At 40.9% G+C, this 24,647-nt stretch overlaps 1 protein-coding gene across 2 annotated transcripts; it reads right to left on the reverse strand.

Moving 5' to 3' along the window:
- Positions 1-8,927: 8,927 nt before the first annotated feature.
- LOC309714325 (NACHT, LRR and PYD domains-containing protein 1b allele 3-like) lies at positions 8,928-11,256 on the reverse strand. Of its 2 annotated transcripts, none has more exons than XM_082546657.1 (2): positions 11,204-11,256; positions 8,928-10,754 (listed from the first exon to the last, which is right to left on the reverse strand). In XM_082546657.1, the coding sequence occupies exon 2, from the start codon at positions 10,736-10,738 to the stop codon at positions 9,353-9,355; it is 1,386 nt and encodes a 461-aa protein (XP_082402783.1). In that variant the 5' UTR covers positions 10,739-10,754; positions 11,204-11,256; the 3' UTR covers positions 8,928-9,352. The 2 variants fall into 2 exon arrangements, with proteins under 2 accessions (XP_082402783.1, XP_082402784.1); XM_082546658.1 differs by having other exon boundaries at positions 11,200-11,215.
- Positions 11,257-24,647: the final 13,391 nt, after the last annotated feature.

Below are 24,647 nucleotides of genomic sequence, written 5' to 3' on the forward strand. Positions count from 1 at the left end.
GTTTCGGCAAAGTTTTTACAATTTCTGCAACTTTTCAGCTTTTTCAGCTAGTTTTTGCAGACAGCTTCAGCTTTACAGCATCCACACAGCATTTTCACAGGAAATGAAAATTTTTCTAGCTGTTTTTTGTGTTTCTTCAACTACACCTGCTGGTGCAGGCTAATTGTAGTGGCTTTTTACTGGTTCATGAACAGCAGTGATACACTCGTCAATAACAACATCATGGGTATATATTTTTCTTGTTTTATTTTGTTTTTTACTTTTGTGCTACATTTATAAAAAAATAATAATAATGGAGTAATTGTTGTTATTTTGTACACCTTTGTAGACTTATTACTGAAGACTCTCACAATGTCATATGCCGTGGGAGTGTCTGGTCGGGTGTGGTCCAGTTTCCTGTTGCCCGTCCCCTGGGGTAGAGTTGGCCAGGTCATCACCTGCTTCCAATTTCCAGTCCTCCATCTGGAGGGTTTTTAAGCTAGCGCTGCCTGCCACTCCTCGCCAGTTTGTCCTGCTACCACTAGTGTTAAACTTGGCCTGCGCTGTGTTTGGACTCCGTTTGCCTGGATTGTGGGTTAATGTGTTCTCCAGATACATCACCCGTCGTGCTCATCAGCAGCGCTGGTTCCGTTTTCACTCCATTCTCCAGTCTGCCTAGAACCCTAGGACTACACACTCACCATCTCCTCGGCCTGCCCTCCTGCCCATACTTCAACGGTGGATCCCTGCCTCCTGGACACCCTGGAACCTGGACCAGCTTCCCCGTATTCCCAGCCATCCCTGGGACGCTCCCACAGCAACCCCTCCTCTGCCTCATAGCCGGTGTTTTCAAGTAAGCACAAGACTCTCCACTAGTACCACTCACCTCAGCCCTTTAATTGTTTTCCAGATCAGTAAAACCTGTCTCCTGTGTTTGCAGAAGCTCCCACCCGTGTTCTCCTTGTGTTTCACGTCCGTTTTTCCGTCCTCTGGTCTCCCTCAGTTCCTGCGTATAGTTTCTGTTAGACCCAGCCTTGTTTAAGTATTTTTTTTTCCTTCAAATAAATTGTACATAGTTCGAGCAATTGAGTCTGCTCTTGAGTCCACAGCATTCTTGATTGTGACACACAACCTTTCCACACTTGTTCATCAGACTTGATGTTTTTGAATAATTGCATAATTTTCTCCTAAAATATCTTTATAGAGAAAGACAGCAATAATGTGTCCCGTGTGTACTCCTGGAAGCACTCAAATTCCTGGTCTGGAATAACTGGCCTGTGCTGTACAATTCCTCCAACACTGCGTCCTGTAATCCATAACTCAGCTTGCTGACACCAATAAAAACTCAGTGAAAGTGTTCCAGTAGATGCAATACTTCAGTTAAAGGTAAACCGGATAAGATAAGCAGTTGTCTTTTCTTTGCTGTCCCTATGCCTTGTTTGCTAATGTTTGCTTTGCTACTGCAGTTTACAGTTGTGCTGTATATGTCTGTACCTACCCCCCCCAACCCCGTTTTAAATCAATAAAATGTTGATCACAAAAAAGATAAGCAGTTGTCTTTGTTTGTCACGTGAGTTACCCGCTGATATCTGCGGTCAGTTAGATCTTTTTCAGGTGACTTTAAATAGTTTTAGTGATGAAACTGAAAATCAGCTGTGTGGGGTCCAAGCTTCTGATGTTAGTCTCCATTTCAGTGTATAAAATCTCTGCAGTTAACACGACTGTCGTCACAGAGCAGAAACACTGCGGTGAATCAAACACTCTCATTCTACAGTCTGACCTCACACAGCTTTATCACCTTTAGTTTTTCTAGGTCCATTCAAGTAATGACATGATCCAAATTTTTGTTATGAGATGCCCAACGCTGACACTGGTTGAGCTTCTGTGTAGATCTTTTGAACGACTGCTCCGAGGTGTGGTTCAAAACTCCCAAGTCACGTGACAATGGCTAATAGCGGTTTTGCATGTTTTATCCCAGCTTCAACACCTGGCTTACCTGCTGCTCCAGGCAGCAAATCAGTTATTTGGGTTGGAACTTGTTATTACTGAAATGCTATACTTACTTTTATCACAAGCAGGCTCATTTGCAAGTATAAAACTATGCAATACCCCTTGTTGTTAATACTTTTGCTATGGATTGTGAAGACCAGTATAGGCTAATTTTACACATTTTGCTGCATCTGTTTTTAGTTTCTTTTTACGGTTGTCTCTCAATTTTTCAGCTGCATCTTTCCTTCACTTCTTCCACCCTATATCTTTTTACAAGCTGCGTGAGCGCACAGCTAAGGTAGGGGAGGGGCTGGTCGCATTAAGAGGTTTGATTGGGCAATCCAGTGTCCATACTGAAAATGAGGTGTGTCAATGCTTGTACGGCTGGTGCGCAGCGGCCTTTTAGGCTGCACTGCCGGATCAAAAGAGTGACGGTCCATCCTGTAATTTATGACAGATTCCAGTCCAGTCCTATCCATGTAAATTCTCTTCCAGTTAATTCAGTCTTGGTCTGTTTTACTTGACAAATCGCTAAATTCATCTGCAGCAACAACTTGGGGTTTGTTTGTGACCTCCACCTGTGGAGATGAGCTCACAGTGTGGGAGATGAAGTTGACACACAGACTGCTGCTGACATTTGATGTCAAACAGGGGTCCTGCAGGCTTCTTGTGGTGTTGGGCCAGCAGCCTCCTGTTCCAGGGGACAGTCCTGTAAACCACGTCTCCTTCTGCCTTCATGTCAAACACCAGGCCGGTCACACTGCACTGGTGCAGCCCTGCACTGGAGCACTGGAACAGGTTTCATCATCAGAGTCATCAGCAGCGATGTCAAGGATAACTTCATATTTTTATTTTCAAGCATGTGTTTTCAATTTGTAAATGTTAATATTTATTGAACCATGGTCATGGTGAACGTTTAAAAACATTAACAGTGAAGTCAGGTCAGGTCCGTGAAATGTTTAACCATGCACTGCATTTGAAATGTGCCCCATAATAAATAAATTCCTTTTGTCGTGCAAAACTGTGAAACTGTCAAGTCATTAACAGAAACCTCGTTTGTAGTGAAATGAAACTGACTGTTAAAATCAAAACTGGGCACTAAAGTGAAAGAACCTCATAGATGGACATTCGTGGTGGAAACTAGACAATGGCCAGTCTGCATATGAGAGCAGTGATGACTTGAGTGTTGTGTGGTTAAAGTTGCAAGTTTTTTTATGCAATCTTGTATTTCACATTAACAATTCTGATAAAAGCTGTTTCAAATTATGAAGATAAAATGTGGTTTGTGTTTGCACTTTTTTACTCACTATATCCAGTCAAAGGAAATCTCAGATTAAACTAAAGATATTATTATTATATTTTAATTGTTACTGTCAGAATTAATAATTTAAGGTTGTCATTTATGCTTAGAAATATTTAATCATTTGTATGCTGATAAAAATCCTATCCTTATTAGGTCTGATGAGGTTCTGTGTGCACTTCTGTACCATGAGATGAGAGGAAGCAGCCTCGACGTTATAATTTCCATTATAGCTGTAGAGACCCGACTGTCTTGTTCGTTATCTCAAAGTGCACACACATTTTCACACCTTTAAATGTTCTTTGAGACATGACCTACTGCAAGTTCTTGTTTGTTTTGTATAGTTTAGCAAGATGCTTACTTCTGCTTTTCTGCATACAGTTTAAGTTTATTGAAAGGTCGTATGTCTATGTATAGTATGGCTGGAAACACACACACGCACACAATACAGACACTGATGTTGTTTAAGAATGTCACGTGTATGTGTAATTGCATATTCATGAATGATTGCTTGCTGATAATAAAAAGGGCTCTAGCGAAGGAATCAGTTGAAGTTGGTCGAGTTCAGGTGAAGGAATCTTTTCCTCGACTTTGGCTGACAAAGAGCTCTGTCTAGTCTTGTTTTGTCGTGCAGTTAGTGGTCTCGTGTTCCAGCGGGCTTTGTGCCATGTAACATTAATATTAATAGCCAGTTTCAGTCTAGAGAAAAAAGCTGGATTCAACTTTGCTTAAAGATCAAAAAGAGCTGGAGCAGTCCTATTTCGATCAAACTAAGATGTTGATGTTTGTAACTGAAGCCTGAAGACAAATTCAGCAAAATTTACCAGATGCCTCAAATCAGCCCAGTGTACTCACAGAAGAAGGAGTCAAGTTCCCACAGAGACTCAATCATCTGTGAAGTAGCACGTTCACCTTTGTTTCTCACAGTGTCGATAACAAAACGAGCTCTGTCTCTTCTGTTTTGTATTACGATTGCTTCCTCCCTCTCAGCATCAGTTATCACTCTTTCCTCCAGCAGTTTGTCCATCAGACTGCTGAGAACAGGTCCTGATATCCCTTTAATAATGGAGCTCCGTACATTTAACAGCTTCTCATTTGGAGGGAGACTCAATGTTCTCACTCTGTTGGGCAAAAGACAAACCTCACTTTTCCAGACACAGCTGGAGCTGCTCTGGTGTGTCACACTCAGGTTAACATCTGTAATGACTCTGTTGAAAATCACCTGGAATGATGCAACTGAGCTGTTAAAACACTCTCCATGAAACTCTGCTTCATTTGGTTGAACTACAATCAGGTCATCACCAGGAGCAGTGGACAGAGTGTAAACCTGCTTTGGAGATAGACTACATCTCGAAGGTATGTCTATGTACATCTCTTCACCAATTAATTTACTCCTGGTGTGCTTAACATGACGAATCACTACAGTCCTCGGCACCAACAGCACACTGAGGACAGACCTGGGATGAGGATCAACTGGAGGTTTGTAGAAGAGCAGAACCAACGCTCGGACTGGGTCAGAGAGTCTTCCTCACTGACATTACCGAAAGCAGTAAACCCTGTGATGTTTACAACAACGTGACTTTGTAACAACGTGACTTTGTAACAACGTGACGCAGCTTCCTTTTTATTTTTTAAATGAGAATGTAAGTGTATTAAGCAAAAAATCAGAAAAGTGGAAAACAAGAAAGCTTTTGATCAATAACATGATTTTACTCAACAGCACAACATTTTGACTTTTTATTTGTTTCGTTCATCATGAGTCACCTAAAAAATGTAGCTTTTATCTTCAGTCTTCCATTTTAAAATCTGATGTTTCTGTTCTGCTTCTTTGTTAATCTATAATCTAATCTATAATTCTTGAAATGTTGAAATAAAATGAGGAAAAATAATTTGAAATGTTGATGAATGTTTTTGGTCTTTTATTATTATTTTTCCTCTTTAAACGAAAACGAGAAACTACAAAAAGTTTGTGATGTAGATGATGTAGCAGGACCGTGTCCATCAACTGGGCTTCAAATGAACAGAAGAAAATCCTAATGATTGAATTTGGACATGTGTAGCTGAGAAATCAAATCAAGGTTTATTCAGAGAAGACCAGAGGATATCTGATTTTAAGTATGGAGAATTTAAAAATATTTGTGGAGAGCAAGAATCACAAGTATAGGTTTTTTGGTTTTTAAAATACAGGTGTACACACGGGTGCTCACACACACAAACTACACCCTTTTTGGCTCCTACCTCAAAGCACACTGTGCGCTGTTGATATTACGTACTGCACAATAATGTTTAATATTTAGTATTTACTGTTATATTCCCATAGATCATCATGATGTTGTTTATTCTATTACTCTTGTTCTCTTCTGCTTGTTTTCTTTTTTCTTTCTCAACAGGTGATCCAGGTGATCGATATATGTATTTTTGTCTGCTTATTTAGTTGGTTTTTGTTTTTTGCCCTTTATCCCCATCCCTCTTGTCCGCTGTTTTTCCCCCCTCTTCCTTTCTCCCTTTTCTTTTCCTCATTCAAGTCTGTCCCGTATCTAGCAAGTGAAAATAAATAAATAAATAAAATAAACAATAAAAGGTGAATCAAATAGACCATTACGCCAATATATATATATATATATGAAGTCATTCTTTTTTGAACAAAACTCAAAACAGACCATAATAATCTTTCAGTCATTTCTACCCTCACTTAATTTCCTTTCGCTGCTCAGCTCTCACAAAGTGGCTCAGTTATGCTCCAATCGCTCCATATTGTGGCCAATCACATGCGAGGATATAGGATAATATCATTATGTGAAAAACAGAGAGGGTAAGAGACGCGACAGTCAAGTGGAGCATCCGTCTGTCCTCTCAGTAAGTGAGTGAGACAGTAGACAGTTTAGTACCACATAGTGATTCACAAGTGTTTCTAAAGGCAGACATTAGAGTCAGCTGCTTGATTTTATACAACTCTAACTGAAAACACAATTTCAATGTGTCAGAGAAGACATGCACTATAGTGCATGTCTTATGGTTTCACCTCCCAAAACTCAGTTTCTACCGAGATTGGAAGTCAGATGGCTCTATCTCTATCCAACTTACAAAACACACAAAAAAGTTCATTACATTTTCTTTGTAATCATTTTTATTACAGATAGATAGAGATAGTGCGATCTTTAGGTTTGTGTCCATCATCAGGTGTAATGCTGAAATGTGAAAATAAATTGCAGATCATATAAAAAAAAAGGAATAATCATTTTATTTATTTATTTTTTATATACTTAATGTGGTTGAGTGGACATCAGTAGCTGTGCACGATTATTCAGCAGAAGTGTGTCAGGATGGCCAAGCGGCTTATTGTGCTGCGTTCAGGTTGCAGTTTTCCCTGGGTGTGCGGGTTCAAATCCCACTAACAACATTGAATATTTGCTCTTATTGTCAAATTCCTGGCCTGGAATAAGTCCACCCTTACCGAGAGTGAAACTGTTCCAGTACATGAAATACTTCACTTAAAGGAAAACTGGACAAGATGAACACTTGTTTCCATTTGCCACGTGATGTACAAAGATGGCAAAAAGCAGAAAAAAATTAGAAATCCTCATCAAGTAATCTGATTACTATCTGTCTGCACAGAAAATCTGCTGGAGCTCAAAATGTACACGACTTAGTTTAAAGTGAGTGATTCCCTCAGGTAGACTGGAACTTAGAGTTCCCCCACGAGTCTGAGCTCAGAGCTTAAATAATGTCACTGCAATGGAGCAAGAAAGGCAGCAATGTTACATCACACATTTCTGATAGTGAATCTGATACTAAAATATCAGAACATAAGTCTTCTCAAAGAGCTGTTTACCACGCAAACTGTTTGATAACTCAGGGGTTTTATGTAAGACATATAATATTTTGTGTAAACAGAAACATGATGCAGCTTCCTGTGTACGTAAAAGTTTCTGAAATATTTATATTGTTTATATGAGAATTTAAATGAATTGAGTGAAATATCCGAAAAGTGGAGAACACGAAAGCGTTTCACCAGCAATATGATTATACGTAACAGCAGACGTCATGGTTTTTCTTTCAGTTTCATTCATACGTCACATGATTACAATATTGTTTTTATTTTCACTGTGAAAAAAGAGGAAAATATATGTTAATATTGTGCTTCTTTATTTTCTGTTATTTTCTCAAACGAAATGATAAAAGTGTTTGTAGAACTTTTATTGTTTTTTGTTTGTTCTTATTCATGGAACAAAAAAACCTGTCAAACTCCAAAAACGCATCATGTTGGCGATGATGGCGATGGTAGGAACATATGTTTAAGTTTACCGTAAACAGAAACTTTTCACAATAACTGACTTGTACATGGGATAAAGATGGATGATTAAAAATAACTTTTTTCCTGAAGGCCTTTATTATTATTCTTTACTTTTTTCAACAAACCTTAAAGAGCAAAGTTGGAGTCATAACTTGGACAAGTGCAGCTGGGAAATCAAGTCAAATTAAAGCTTTACCCAAAGCATAATTATGGAGAATTTAAAAGTATTAGCGGAGAGCAATAATTACAAATATAGTCTAAATGTTTTTAAAATAGCTTCTCAAATGTACAGTTCAAATCCTTACTTTTACTTTTTTTTTTCTCTGATTAAAATCGGGGTTTGGGTGGTTGTCTGTGAAATGTGCTTTTCTTTACCACATCCTCTTTTTTTTGGAATTGATGGCATTAACTAGTTTTGAACAGACCGCACATGCATACATTGTGGCGCAGATGTACAGACTACCACAACTGTCAGCAAAACTTTAAGTAACGTGACAATAACCGTCTCGTGTTGTTCACCAGTGGATTTGCATGAACCATCAACAACATTATGAATTAAATGAGAGGAACAACCCCACGCAGTTCTCAGGATTCCTCCATGCTCTTCTTTAAGCACCTATTAATTGTTTGCAGGGTCTTATAGGAGGTCTCCCTGCTTCTCCGATGACAACTTAAGTTGGCTGATGAAATAGGGTAACGGAAGAAGGTTAAAGGTGGAGGAGAGATGGAGAGACTTGAAAGAAAAAGTCAGAAAAATGCAGCATAATTCTATGTCCGAGTTTGTCTTTGCATAAGCAGTCCAGAGATGGCTCCGATACGCCCCAGATCGTTTGGGTGGCGCAGGACCACACCATCCATCCCCATCCCAGAGTAAAAATTACAAACTTCTGTGAAACATATAAATGTAAATAGGAAACTGTCTTTTAATAAAGTATTTAGCAAACGAAACATGTCTATTGACCTTTTATTGTTTAGTTTTTTTTCTCTGTTACATCACATGCAATGCTTTCTTATTTTAGGATATTAATATTGACATGATACATTGTGAGACATTTTTTTATAAAGGGTGTCCAATTTGAGGAATAAGTACAATTATGTGTTTAGGTGGTTGAAGTATTGATGGAAACATGCAGTAGTTTAGTATTGGTTAAAATACCTATAAAGAAAGGTAGATTTCCAGTCATGATTTAACTGTTGTTTTAATAAAAAGCAACTGTGCGAAAGAGGTGGAAAATCAACACCATAGCTCAACAGTGTTTCAATATCAGAATCTGACATTGTTTTAATGTCAACAGTATTAGAAAATATAACGTCGAATCAATGTCAGGTTTCAACATTGATTCAATATCAAAACCTGACGTTGTTTCAACGTTAAAAAAGGGTGCAAGAGTGACGTTAGGTCAACGTCACACTTCAACATTGATTCAATGACACAGCCTGATATTGACTCAACATTGTTTCAATGTTTCCTTGCTATCTGGGTGGTCTATGTGTACGTATCATAAACAGGAGCCTTCACAAAACAAACAAAACAAAGAAACAAAAATCCCCAAGAGGATTCACCACAAGGTACAAATCAGATTTCAGTCTGAAGATAAAGGTCTGGATTAAACTTTGCTTAAAGATCAAAAAAAGCTGCATTAGTCCTATTTGGACAAATTAAACTAAAATCAACCTCCAACACAATGATGCATGGGCGACACTGGATCACTCGTGGTTATTGATGTTGTAGCTGAAGCCTGAAAGACTCAATCAGATCTAGGCAAACATAACAAAATTTGCCAGATACATCAAATCAAAAAAAGATTTCTGTGGAGGAAGGCGTCAAGCTCACGCAGAAACTCAATCATCTGTGAACTGGCAGGTTCACCTTTCCTTCTCACAGTGTCGATAACAAAACGAGCTCTATCGCTCCTGGTTTGCATTGCGTCTGCTTCCTCCCTGTCACCATCAACCATCAACCCTTTCTCCAGGAGTTTGTCGATCAGACTGCTGAGAACAGGTCCTGATATCCTATCAATGAATGAGCTCCTTACATTTAAAAGCCTCTTTTTTGGAGAAGCAGTCATGTCTCTAACTCTGTTGGGCAAAAGACAAACCTCTCTTTCCCAGATACAGCTGGAGCTACCCTGGTGTATCACACTCAGGTTAATATCTGTAATGATTGTTTTTAAAATCACCTGGAAGGTTGTGATGGAGTAGTTAAGATGCTCCTCATTAAACTCTGCCTCATTTGGTTGAACTACAATCAGGTCATCGTCAGGAACAGTGGACAGACTGTAAACTTGTTTTGGATACAGAATACATTTTGAGGGTACATCTATGTACATCTCTTCACCAACTAATTCCCTCCTCTTGTTTTTAACATCATGGATCATGATGTTCCTTGGCAACAACAATACATTGAGGAAGGATCTGAGATTAAGTTCTTCTGGGGGTTTGTAGAAGAGCAGAACCAAAGCTTGGACTGGGTCAGCGGGAGAGTCTTCATCCTTCACATTACCAAAACCAGAAAACCCTGTGATGTTTATAACAACATGAGTTTCTGTTATCTGATGAGGGCGGATGAACTCAATGCCTTCATCCTTCACATGTGCGACCTTCAAGAACTGACCTCCACCTGTGGAGATGAGCTCACAGTGTGGGAGATGAAGCTGACACACAGACTGCTGCTGACATTTGATGTCAAACAGGGGTCCTGCAGGCTTCTTGTGGTGTTGGGCCAGCAGCCTCAGGTTCCAAGGGACAGTCCTGTAAACCACGTCTCCTTCTGCCTTCATGACAAACACCAGGCCGGTCACACTGCACTGGTACAGGCCTGCACTGGAGCACTGGAACGTGTAGGTTTCATCTTCAGACTCATCAGCAGTGATGATAGGTGTAAACTCTTCAAAGCAGCTTTGTGGCTTCATGTCAGGTGAACAGGTTGCTTGTGTTAAATCCGTCCTTCGTTGTGTTGTGGTCAGTGACTGACGCCGATCTTTGTTCTGGATCATTGCATTATATGTAATAGCACCAGTATGTTTGATTCCTTCTAGGCTTTCCTGCCCATTAACACTCTGACTGTTAGATTGTGTGTTCATTGGTACAGAAGTCTGTCCATTAAGCTTTTTCTTTTTCTTCAGTGGTGCGTCTCCTGCATCAAAGCAGTGCGGATGTTTCTGTCTGAGTTTCATCCTGTCTTGTTTGCATCTGTGAAACATTAAAAATAAACTCTTCATTGCAACACTTTTCACTCTCAACTCTTATAAAACATTTTGAAACAGTGTGATCTCAGATTTGTTTTAAAAGAGATCATGACAGAAATTATTAAAAACTCTGTGTGCTGCTAGTTTGTTCTCAGCATATGTAACTTTTTTAAATAAAGGAATTTGGCAAATAATAATAATAATCACAAGATTATTACAAGTTAAATGCTTTCAGTAAAAAATAAATGCATAGTATTCACACAAGTGCAATTAATAGGTCCGTTTTCTATCTAGGCTGGGGACTAGCAGTGCTGTATTGCATTTCTAATTTGACCTTTTCTTATGAAAACTGACATCAGAATAAACTGGATAAACTGGATAAACTATGTAAACTTATCTAGTTTTACATAAACCTACATGCATTAAAGACAGAAAAAAAGAGATCTCACCTACCCAGTAACTTGTCCGTCGTTTTCTTATAACTGAATCTTTTAGACAGGTTGTCATGTCTTTTTATTCCAATCTGTCGTGTGACTCCTTCCTCTTTCCCAGTCGACTGTGATGTCATTTAGGGGTTTCATAAGTGGCAGCCTACCACAGTGATTAAGTGTGCAAAACTAAATAACTGCCAATAAGTGCAGAGATTTTAAAATGTGATTTTCAGCTGATGGTGTTTAGACAATGACCAGGGGTTCGAAAGCATCTCTAACGTGACAGGTGCTTATACAATATGATGGCTAAATCCACAAAAAGCAGTAAACCTTAGAACCATCCACAGCAGGTCATCTGATCACAGTCTGTCTGCTCAGAAAACCTACTACAGCCGAGTGATTCCTGCAGCTGGAATCGAACTTGGGGTTCTCCCACGAGTCCAAGCACTCAAATAATCTACAATAATGTCCCTGTAATGGACCGATGACGGCAGCAATGTTATATTACTCATTTCTCTCATAAGGGAATCTGATATAGCTTCTCTATAATTGCTCATTAAAAACTGAAACTTTTTTTAAAGGACTTTATTATTAAGACTTTGTTAAAGATCTTACAGAGAAAGGTGTCATAGGTCATAGATAAGACAGGTGTAGCTGGTAAACTTTAAGTAGAGAATGAGTGTCTCATGTTGTTTGCATGAAACTCACTACGATCAGCATCTTTCAGCATCTGTTGATTGTTTCTGGGGCTCAAAGCTACGTGCATTGCACACGCAGGGTCCTGCAGGACGTCTTTCTGCTTCTCTGATGACTTATTTAGTTGGATGATCGAATGGAGAACACAAGAAGATTAAAGGTGGAGGAAAGAGGGAGAGACTTCAAAGAAAAACGGTGCTGCACCCTGGACAACAATAATTTCAAATGTACAGTTCAAAAACAAAAACTTTTATTTGTATTTAGATTTTTCTTCTTTTTGATTAACATCTGAGTTTTAAACAAACAAGTGTTTATGTTGTGGTTATTTGTGGCCTGAACATTTCTTTACTTATTTAAACCACGTCCTCTTTTCTTGAAGAGTTGCCATTTACCCGTTGTGGTGCAGACAGTGTCAGCGTTTGGGAATCCCTGATGAACAGACCACACATGTATACATTGTCACGCAGAAGTACAGACTGTCACCCGCAAAACTTTAAGTAACTCGAGAATGAGCGTCTTGTGATGTTTGCGTGCAGGATGAACCAGAATAAACAGGACAATCAACTGTTGAGGGAGTAGCAGGCAGCTGCTGTTTGCTTAGTTGGCACATAACATTGAAAAATTATAGCCTTAAACTTTGCTACGGTACTTTTAGAATGACATGCATTCACCATTGCTCTTCAAAAACGCTGACTGTGGAAATCTCAGTGTTAAAGCTACATTGTTCTAACCTGCGATTCCATCAGACGAATGCTTATCTGTACGACACAAAACACAAGTCACACACAGACTTGGTCTACTACCAAACCTAATAAAAGGTCAGCTATATTGATATGTATAAATAATAACTTAATTTAAATTTGTGAGTATTATGTTGCTTCTTTTTTTTTTTTTTTTTTTTTTTACTTTTCTTTCTTTTCTCTCTAGTATTAATCTGTGCATGTGAATGGGTAAATGAGATCTGTTGTATAAAGTGCTTTGAGCACTCAATTAGAGTAGAAAAGGCCTGCAGTTAGGTCAGTGTGTATTTGGACCCTAACAAGTTTTATTTTGTTGCCCGTTTACTGAAACATATTCCAATCAAAATTATATCATGGGCATGATGTGCAGACTCAGCTTTAATTTAGGGTATCCATATTAAAATGATGATGTCATTACCAATTAAGCAGATAAAAGGCCTGGAATTGATTTGAGACGTAGTGTTTGCATTTTGAAAATTTTACTGTGAACAGACAACATGCGGTCAAAGAGAACATAACAGAAAAAAGAATTTTTTTTTTTTTTTTTTTTTTTTAAATGACATCAGAAACAGCAGTATGCGACATTACGTGATGGCAGAGCTACAGTTCATCCTTTGTCATTTTTTTTTTTTTTTTTTTTTTTTTTTTAATAAATAGGACAGGGGGAATGAATGAGAGAGAGAGGGGGAGAGAAAGAAAGAAAACCAAAGGGGAGAAGAGACGGTGAGAAGGGGGGGGAAGAGAGAGAGAAAAAAAAAAAAAAACTCCTGGGTCACCTGTATGGAGAAAAAACAAACAAACAAACAAACAAACAAACAAACAAACAAACAAAAACAAACAGAGGAGACAGCAAACAACAAAGAGCAACATAATAATAGAGAAAACAAAGCACCATCACAATAAACTAGCTAGTCATAGATATCAGTATTTACTAAGTAATAAACGATATTGTGCAGCACGCAAGATAGACAGCGCACAGTGTGCTTTGAGGCAGCAGCCAAGAAAGCTTTAGTCCGCGTCTGTGAATACCCGTGTGTGCATACCTGTGTGGATCAGCATGCTTGCATTCCAAAGGTTTCTCCATGTAATGATCTGCTAGGGAGTGTGGGGGGGCCACAGCCCCGTCCTCCAGGGTGTGAAGCGGGTATGGAGGAGATCAAAACTCCAGACATCCAGAGGCCCCCAGAACACAAGAGACCAAGGAAGACCAACAGAGGGGCAGCCGCGCCACTGTTCCAGTAAGAGCTGAGGAGAGTCCCAGATGAGGGCTCGCCCAGCAGCCGCGGAGCAGAAGTCAGGGGGAGTTGCAGTGATGCGCCCGTGAGCTCCGCCGGCCCCCAGCTGCGCCTGAGTGACCGAGCCCTAGGCCGAGAGGCCGGGGGCACCCCACCTCCAAAGGGGCCCGAGCGAGCCCCAGGCCCCAGGCCCCGACAAGCGGCCGCCAAGGAGTGAGCCGGTGTGCACCCGGACGCCCACCCCCAGACACAAAGAACCACCAACACACCGACACCTGAGGGAGTCCGCCACCGGCAGGGGAAGTGGTGGTGGGTGGAGATAGGCCTCCAAACCTTGGAGGGCCTGAGGTGTCCCCAGAGAGGTGGCGTCTGATACCCAACCTGACATATAGACACAGACATACAGGCACACACAGACACAAACATCCATTCCCACCCTCATGCTCTCATATGCACTCACTCCACACTCAACCAACGTGGAGACAGACATAAAGAGACGCTGTACACACAATCACACTCCCCAAGCGTACTCTACAAACCGGGTCTAGGTACCCTTGCCCCTGGAGGGGGGAATTGCACCCAGACCCAGGTGGTGTTACCCTTTTCCCTGCGGTGGGGAGAGGCAGACCACCCCGACTCCGCAGCAGCAGGGAGGCCCCACACCCCAGACCGCAGTCGGACGGCTACTAGCCCTCCCGCTCCAGCAGGCCGCAGAGAATGGGGGTGGGAGAAGACTCCAAACCTCCCTCCACCCGCTCATTGTAGTGTTGATGCATATGTGTTCTAAGGTGCAATTAAAACCCAGGAGGGCATGGAGCTACCTGCCAAGGAGCAGCAGGTAAGCGCATAGTCCCTCCTGCTAACCCTCAATGACTAAGTGTATTTAAAATTGAGAGGTGGGCAACGACGTCAGGGGTGAGGTATACACCCTGATGGTGATTTGGACTCCGTGATTGTGCCCACCCCCAAGATCCTATATGTATGTGTAATGAGAGTGTGAATAATGTGAATGTCTAAGTTGTGGGATAAAATTGAGGCAGAGGCAGCCAGAAGGGGACAGGGGGGGGGGGGGGGGGGGTAGCCTCCTCTGCACCCTGGTGACATACCCCCACTCCAAGGCCCTGCATGTGTGGGTGGTTGTGGAGGAGCGGGAAGAGGGAGGCAGCTGGAGATGGGGAGGGAAGGAAGGGAGGGGCAGGTAACCCCTCCCTGGGGCCAGCTCCCCCGCTGACCCCAGTAGGCACTCCCACCCTCCGCGACCCGCCAGGGAAGGGGGGCCCAGGCCCATCAGACCGGGGCCCAGTGCAGTAGCGCCCCCCGGCTCCACAGAGCCCTGGACAGTCCACCCAACCCCACCACAGAGAAAACTGCACCCACCCCACCAACCACACATCTTCCAGACTACATAAGACGGTAAACGCCCAGGCTGTTGCTTCTAAGAACTGATATTTTTTCCTGATGTTTTTTGGGTGAATACAGAAACTTCTGATGCTCTTAAAAACATTAGACACCATCCACCCACTGAGGTCTGAGGGATCTTGCCTCTCACTAATCCAGGTGATGCTATTTTTTTTTACAAATTTGATTGGTCCCTGGGCATTTATACGGATCTCTTATTTTGACCATAGGTTACCATGGCAATGTATCCCAGAAAAACCTGAACCACCTTCATAAACATAAAACTCAGGACTGGAGCTCAAGTTAAATCAATAAGGCCTCAATACTGCTTTGTTGGACAGGGATTTAGTGAAGGTGATCAGGACTGACTGCCAGCTACCAAAACCCTGACATGTAATTCTGACCTCCAGCTCTCCTTCACAGCTTCCTGCTTCCTGATTCATTCTCACAGCCTGATTTCAATATAGAGCTCTTGCTTCTATATTGCTGCCCTATAGAGGACATTATGGTGGGTCTGAGAAGTGGATGGAAATGGAGTACAACTTAAGAAAAAACCAGCAATGAGAAAAATGATGCAAAAACACACAAAAGACAAACTGAATAAATGCTGCTTACTTAAAAAAAAACTGCAGTGTTTGTGGCAACACAAGTATCTGAAGGAACAGCTGCAGAGGTGACAGAAACCAATTTACTGGTGTTTTTCTTAAGTTGCAATCCGTTTGACCTTTCAGGGCCACCATAGCACATACACTGTATGCTTTGAAAAATGGAAAAGCAAACTGAACTCATGGCTCTAAAGAGATTAGTGCTGGGTCCAATCATTTGGACCAGAAAATGTCTGAAATATTCAGTTAATAACAGTTTAGAATAAAACTCAGAAAGACTGTGTGTGCATCAGTTTATTTGAGCTTTCCAAGACATTTTGGATTCATTTAGGTTAATTTAATCAAAATCCTGGAAAAAGGAAAAACAAGAAAGCAGGAACTGCATTTGTTGTTACATAATTACTGGAGCAGTCAGACAGCTCAGCGTTTGTTTTTATACATTACTTTTTGTTTCACTTTCTTTAATCTCTGCCCACTTCTAATCTATGCTTGTTGAAAGCAGCATGTTCCTTTGTTAGAAGCAAAATAGTTTGCAAAGGATTTAAATGAGATCTGAAAGTTTATTAAACAAAAAAGCAAAAAACAATAAATCGAAATGAACTAAAAGGGTGAGATACTGGTGACGTGTACAGGTCGGCCACGCCGAACATTTTTCGAACATTCAGAGAGATTTCGGGCGCTGATTGTCACGCACGGGTGTAAAAATGAAAGTAGACACTGTGGCTCTGTCCAGGTCAGGAGCGAAGCTGAAAAGCAGGTCGGACATCGTCTGCTTCGTGTGTCTTGATCGTGGATTTGTAAAACCTGATGTTTCCATACTGAGGTTTTTACTGATGCGCCAAAACATACCTTCGAAAATGTAGTCACAGTTTTTTCAGCTGTAGTCCTAAACTAGAGATGGACCGATCCGATATTACGTATCTGTATCAGTCCCATACTGACCCAAATTACTGGATCGGATATCGGCGAGAAATAAAAAATGTAATCCAATCCATTAAATATCAAAAAAGCACCTCACAAAACTTGCTACACGGCGTAACTCGGCTCATAACTGTAGCACTTGCAGCAGTGTGCATTACATGATAGAGCGGCTGTGTGCATTTGAAACCTCGCTACCAAACCAGCATTTCATCTCCGAGGAAGTTTTCCCAGAGAGAAGTAAAGCAAGTGTGTAAGTTCATCTCTGAATGTTTGTAAAGCATTCCAGCGTTAAGCTTAACAACCGATATATGAAGCGACTGCCTCTTCTTGCTGCTACTTCAATCATGAAACTGCTTAAATGATCAGCTGATCGGCTTTTGTGTCGTGAGTCCGTGTCTCTTCTTTGTTTTTTGCCCACTTTGCACCAGAAAGAGGAAACCAGCGGCTGAACAACAGCAGCACGTTTAAGCTTGATAAGCTGTTGTTAGATTTTATTTTATTACTTTCTACTCGAGGATCTTTTTCTACGCAGCTGACTGCTGGTAACTGTGCAGGGGCGGATCTAGCAAAGTTTAGCCAGGGGGGCCGATAGGGCATGAACAGGGAAAAGGGGGCACAAAGACATACTTTTCTTTCTTATTCTATTTTAAAATGTCTAGCTTTTAATAAATAATTATCTGAATCTTACACCCAAAGTTTTAATCTGATGTAAAATGTATAGAAGTCCATTACTGTATATAGTAACTATTAAGTCTAATATACCCTAGTAAGCTACAGTACTTTTTCCTTTGGGAAGGTACCATCTGTGCAGTCTGCAGTTCTGTTGAAGAAAGATGTTGAATCTATTTAAATATTCTTGAAAACTAATTGATTTCTGTGCATTTTCCACACTGCATCAAATTAAATTTGATTACGTCGATTAAGCATCATAGGGTTTGCAACCCTATTAGTTAGGTTGCTTAATCTTTCTGCTAAGTACTCTTTAAAATACCAGAATACGGAGGATGGAGTAGGTTTAAGGTTGTTAGATTGATCAGTGTTGCTGAACTATGAAATATTTTGGGCCCAGTGTATTTTTTACATACAGGTATAACAGAATAGCTTTAGTGTTGTTATTTATTTAAACTTGAATATAAACTTATACAAAATGTAGCAAGATATTTAAAAAAAACGTTTTATTGATTAAAAAACACACTATATCGGATTCATATCGGTATCGGCAGATATCCAAATTTATGATATCGTATCGGACATAAAAAAGTGGTATCGTGCCATCTCTATCCTAAACCAGGACTAACAATAACAATATTAGATTAAATGTGTGAAAACACAGGTGAGAGTGAATCATTTACAGGAAATTAAAAAAAATGAGAGAGAGAGAGAGAGATAAGCTATCTGGTGATATAAAGACAATATGTTTATTGCATAGATGCAATTAAATTCAATAATTAAATAATAAAACTATTAACAGGTGATACCTTTGTAAGTAACTGCTCTCTCACTGACCTTTCTGCTTTTATATTGTAAACATTTGTTCCTGTCAGGTTTTTCATGTGATGCAGCCTCCATGCTGTGCAGAGTCCTACAGATGTTATATGATATTTGTAGGAGCCATTCTTGGGTTATTGTGGTCATACAGGGGCCGGAAGAGAAAGCGGTTTGCTTTCCATTCTGCCAGTTCAAATAAAGTCTGATAAAGGTAGTCATGTCATACAGACATATGCTTTTTTTTTTTTTTTTTTAGATCCTGGCAGTTCAGCTAGCTTCTGTTCAGAGCACCTCATGCAAAAGCTAAATCTTGTGGGCAAAAGAACTCACTTCCTGTTACAAACGATGGGTCAAGAAAAGGTAGTCTCTGCCCACTCACTTACTGGTCTTGAAGTTTCTGGTTTAGGCAGCAATGCCTTCTATGAACTTCCAGAAATCCTAACACAGGAAAGGATGCCTGTCACCACGGATAACTTTGTAAAGGAAGAAGATCTGATCAGGTGGCCATATCTGTCAAAGGTTCAAATTCCCCACATAATGGCTAATGTTGACCTGTTGATTGGATGCAACGCTCCCAAGTTATTGGAACCATGGGAGGTCATTCATAGCCAGGGGAATGGCCCATATGCTATAAGATCAGCATTGGGCTGGGTCATAAATGGGCCCATGGAAGATGGTAAAAGCAACTTGGACAGCGAGCACCCACCAACAGTTGTAAATAGGATATCTGTTTGTAAGCTGGAGGAGATGTTGAAAAGTCAATATAACTATGACTTTAATGAAAGGGTTACAGAGGAAAAGGGTTTGTCAAGGGAGGACCTTAAGTTCATGAAGATCATGGAAAAATCTGCAACAATGGAAGATGGACACTACTGTTTGAAGTTACCTTTTAAAAAGGATAACATACAGATGCCAAACAATTTCTCCATAGTTAAACAAAGATTGCAAAGTCTACAACGAAAACTTCTCAACAATGAACAGTTGCATAAAGAATATAAAAACTTTATGGATGAGATAATAAGTAATGGATATGCAGAGCAAATACCTTCACAGCAGCTGTCTTGCGAAAATGGAAAGAAGTGGTACATTCCTCATCACGCAGTTTACCATCCCAGAAAACGATCTATAAGAATTGTATTTGACTGTGGGGCATCATTCCAGGGGACATCATTAAACAAGCAGCTCTTACAAGGTCCTAATCTCACAAGCACATTGCTTGGGGTTTTGCTTAGATGTCGACAGGATCCAGTCGCATTTATGGGTGACATAAAGGCAATGTTTTATCAAGTTAAAGTTGCCAAAGAGGACAGAGACTTTCTGCGTTTTTTATGGTGGCCAGATGGAGATCTGAGCAAGGACATAATTGAGTTTCGCACGACTGTTCATCTGTTCGGTGCAGTATCTTCCCCGAGCTGCGCCAGTTTTGCTTTGAGAAAAACGGCCGAGGACAATAAAACTGAATTCCTAGACAAGGTATGTGAAACGCTGAAAGAGAACTTCTATGTGGACGACTGTTTAAAGAGTGTGGCCTCCACCTCAGATGCTGTCGATTTGGTCAAAGATCTTTCAGCACTCTGTCAAAGGGGAGGATTTACACTGACCAAGTGGGTCAGTAACAATCGCACCCTGTTGCAAAGTATCTCTGAGGAGCAAAGGGCTAAAGACTTGAAAGAATTAAATCTTGACAGAGACAAACTTCCGGTAGAAAGAGCTCTGGGCTTGCAGTGGTGCGTGGAAACTGATACATTCAACTTCAAAATGGATATCCCTCAAAAATCCTGTACTAGGCGTGGAATGTTATCAATATCAAGTTCCATTTACGATCCATTGGGATTTCTTGCACCAGTCCTGCTGCCTGCCAAAGGAATGCAGCAGGAGCTTTGCAAAAGGAAACTGGGATGGGATGAACCAATACCCCAAACCATGTTGCAAAGGTGGAAAGGTTGGCTCAGTGATTTGCAAATGCTTTCCCATTTCAAGGTTAAAAGGTGTATACAACCAAGAGAGTTTGGACCTCTCTCACATGCACAGCTACACCATTTTTCAGATGCTGGTGAATCTGGATATGGAACCGTGTCATATCTGCGTATGCAAAATAATAGGAAATCCATCCACGTCGCATTCTTGATGGGCAAGGCAAGAGTAACACCTCTAAAACCTGTCACTATTCCACGTCTGGAACTAACAGCTGCTGTAGTTGCCGTCCGAGTGGATCTCATGTTAAGGGCTCAGTTGAGAATGAGACTCGAGCAATCTATATTTTGGACAGATAGTACATCTGTATTAAAATATATAATGAATGAGGATAAACGATTCCTTACCTTTGTGGCAAACAGAGTCTCATTCATTACAACTGCAACTAAACAATCACAATGGAGACATGTAAGCTCAAAGGAAAACCCAGCAGATGATGCTACAAGAGGGCTCAAGGCTGGGAACGTTGTTCATAGCAGCCGCTGGATCGAAGGACCAAGCTTTCTGCAGAAGCCAGAAAGTGATTGGCCAACCAATTTAATGGAATGCTCCTTAGAACCAGAGGACCCTGAAGTCAAAGGTGAGGCCACAGTAAATGTTACTCAGGTAAAAGACTTGCTTGATGCTACATGTCAATTGATGGTGTACTTCTCAGACTGGAGAAGGCTCAAGGTTGCTGTTGCTTGGTTCCTTAGACTGAAGGCAATCCTTCGTTCAATGAGAAATAAGAAGAAAGGACCGCAACCTTACTCAGATAACCCAATTTGTAAAGGTACTACAAAGGAGAAAGTAAAGAAAACGCAACTGTACAGACTATCTTCAAAGGATCTTCTGGAAGCTGAGCTTGCCATTATTAGATTTTGCCAGCAACAACGATTTGGAGAGGAGGTTGCAACGTTGTCAAGTGGGAAAGGTTCTGTGAGCAGGCACAGCTCAATTTATAGATTAGATCCTTATCTTGACGATGAAGGCCTCTTAAGACTTGGGGGACGACTGACAAAGGGCTCCTTACCAGAAGAAACGAAGCATCCCTTTGTTCTTGCAAAGGATCAACATGTAGCAAGTCTCATTCTAAAGCACATTCATCAACAGCTTGGTCATAGCGGTCGTAACCACACCTTATCCACACTAAGGAGAAAATACTGGATCACAAAGGCCAACTCGGCTGTAAGGAAGGTTATCGCAGAATGTAATTTTTGCAGAAAATATCATGGAAAAGCCTTGGAGCAAAAGATGGCAGATTTACCCAAGGAAAGAATCTTGCCAGATAACCCACCATTCACCAATGTCGGAGTTGATTACTTCGGACCTATTGAAGTGAAAAGAGGACGAGGTACAGCTAAACGCTATGGAGTCATTTTCACCTGTTTAGCCAGCCGAGCAGTGCACTTGGAAGTGGCTAGCTCTCTAAACACAGATGCCTGCATTAATGCTTTGCGCCGTTTCGTGAGTCGAAGAGGTCAAGTCGCTCACATCCAATCGGACAATGGAACCAACTTTGTCGGAGCAGACAGAGAGTTAAGGGAGGCTCTTGAATCGCTGAAACATACCCAAATAGCAGATGCTTTGCGACACATTGGAATAAGATGGAGCTTTAATCCGCCTGGAGCATCACATCATGGTGGAATTTGGGAACGGATAATTCGTATGATCAGAAAGATTCTGAGATCCGTTCTTCAGCAACAACAGTTGGACGACGATGGATCAAATACGGTTCTATGTGAAATTGAAGCAATTTTAAATGACAGACCCATCACAAAGCTTTCTGATGATCCAAAAGACCTAGAGCCACTTACACCAAATCACATCCTCCTGATGAAAGGAAAACCATCTTTACCACCCGGACTATTTGACCCTCAGGATATGTATCTGAAGAGAAGATGGAAACAGGCTCAGTACATCTCAGATCTTTTTTGGAAGCGATGGATACGCGAATACCTGCCTTTGTTACAGGAGAGACAAAAATGGAACCAAAAGAAGAAGAATCTAAAACCTGGAGATATAGTCATTATAAGGGATTCTTCTGCACCGCGTGGTTCCAGGCCACTTGGAAGAGTTCTGGAAGCCATTTGTGACAAAAAAGGACTTGTGCGATCTGCACGTTTAAAAACAAAGACTAATATTCTGGAAAGACCTGTAACTAAACTTTGCTTGTTACATGAGACTGTAATCTAAAAGTGTGTTACTTATGTTTATCTATGTGAATGTATAGGTCTAAAGAAGACTGTATTAGTGGCTCCTTATTTTCTTTGTGATTAGAATTGCCATGTCTGATAGCCATTTCAATTAGGGGCCGGGGTGTAGGAGCCATTCTTGGGTTAATACCTTATGTGGTCACTAGAGGTCACCTTTTTCTGTTTTGATTATGTAATGTAAAGGTATTTAAGGTAGACGCACGTAATCGGCGTCAGGTGTGTCATTGAGAAGGCAAACAGTTTGTGACCGTTGCGCTGTTATGCTAAGTCGATACGGAATAAAGACCAAAAAGGACAAGATACATACTGCTGGATTTATTGGACTGTGAACTTAATTCATGCATACCAGTGACATCGCGTCACCCCCGTTAACGACCACCTCAGTGGCTTCAAGCGTAGGCTTAGCCTCTACAATATTATAATATTTTTACACATTTTTTTTCATTAAAAAATGAGTAGGACACTGAATAACTCAAAGACACATGATCTTTGACAATTTCCTCTCAATTTCTTATATCACACATTTATTGTTGCTGCAGGACATCCCCCACCCCCCTTAGCGCATGCTCTGGCTGAAGCCGTTTGCTTAAAGCCACCTTTCTTCTGATTGGCTCTTTCTGACAAACACTTTGTCTGAATAAACATGTGTGAGTTCTGGTCTCACAGCCAGAAGCTTGTCGGTCACAGCCAATACTTTTCTAAATGGTGACCTCATACCTCATTCAGTGGCGGTCCTAGCCTGTTTGGCGCCCCGGGTGAACACACACAGTGCCCCCCCCTCCCCCACACACACGCACAAAACATATTAAGGATTGTACATTAACATAAAACTGTTGTACACACACATATGAAGAGAGAGAGAGTATACATTGTATGCAAACAGCTACCAAACAGCCATCATAATTCGTCATACAATGAGAACAGGACAAATCAACAACTGACACTGACTAATTAATACTAAAATCTGTAACATAATGTATTGTTTGGAGTTTAGTCTGTTACTGTTGCTATTTTTACCATTTCTTCTTGGAGCAACTGTAACCCACATTATTTCCTTAGGGATTAATAAAGTATTCTGACTCTGATTGTTTCAGGATGAGCTGCCATTATCCAATCACACGTCTGCTTACCTGTAGCTCGTTTCTCCTCCTCTTCTTTTCTATTTTTTCTAAACTGAGCACCTGATGGCTTTGAACTTTTCTTGTCCATCTTCCATTGGTTTTAATTTTGCACTGCAGTATGAACACCCATCCCTCAACTCGAGGATCACCACAACATAACCTAACAGACCTACACCTTAGTTCACAGGTTCACTTTGTGTAGGTTTTATTTCTGGGATTTCACACAACCCAGGATTCAAGTTATGAATCCATAATAGGCTTGGATTTACATCATTATGAATGAAATGTGCTCTATCTGGAAGCAGCCGGCCCCGCCCCTTTCGACAGGTTGTGTGTGAGACTTTAAATCATCAAACTGTAAATTATACATTTTAAATTGTTATTGATCCTTTACCCCGAGTCCTGATGTGTATATTTATTTTCTTACTCTTCTTATATTTATTGTTTGTTTACTTGCACTGCTGTAACTGGAGCCTCGTCGTCTCGTCTCTCTGGACTGTCTGTAGCGGAGATGACAATAAAGTTTACTTTGACTTCAGCAGCGAGCAGGAGCACCGAGGAAAAACATGGGTGCAAATTATAAGTCTGTATCATGATGTCTGGTGTTTTAGTGTTTGTTGATTTGTTTTTATTTTGTTTTTATTTTGCGAGTCGGTTATTAGATGCTGCTCCAGCCGGTCAGAGAATCCCCCGCCGCCCCGCCCTCTCCTCTCTGCGCCGCAAGCAGCAGGCGCACCTCGCAAACGGGGGACGCCCTTACTCCCAGCAAATGGGCGATAGAAAACCGATCGGTGCGTATGACATTCCCAATATGCGCTGGCTGACGCCGGGGCAGCATGAGTACGAGCAATTTTTTTTTTTTTTTGCTGATGCCCGTGATGCCGCCCCGTATCTAAAACCGCTACTCTTCCTCCAGACTCATTTCTTAATAAGCCTGAAGGTATAATAATCTCTTTGAAATTAAAAATGTGAAACATAAACCTGCTGGAGAACATCAGAGTCTTATTGTTGTAAATGATGAGAACGAATGAGGATTTTAAAAAGTTCTGAATCCTTTCTTGATACAAGGCCGCCCTCTAGAGAAGATATACAC

The sequence above is a fragment of the Aulonocara stuartgranti genome (assembly GCF_965226115.1).
Source record: "Aulonocara stuartgranti genome assembly, chromosome: 9".
Classification (NCBI taxonomy): Eukaryota; Metazoa; Chordata; class Actinopteri; order Cichliformes; family Cichlidae; genus Aulonocara; species Aulonocara stuartgranti.

Excerpts from the sequence above, each read along its gene's own strand:
- LOC309714325 (XM_082546657.1), bottom strand. The coding sequence starts at position 10,738 with ATGAAACTCAGACAGAAACATCCGCACTGCTTTGATGCAGGAGACGCA.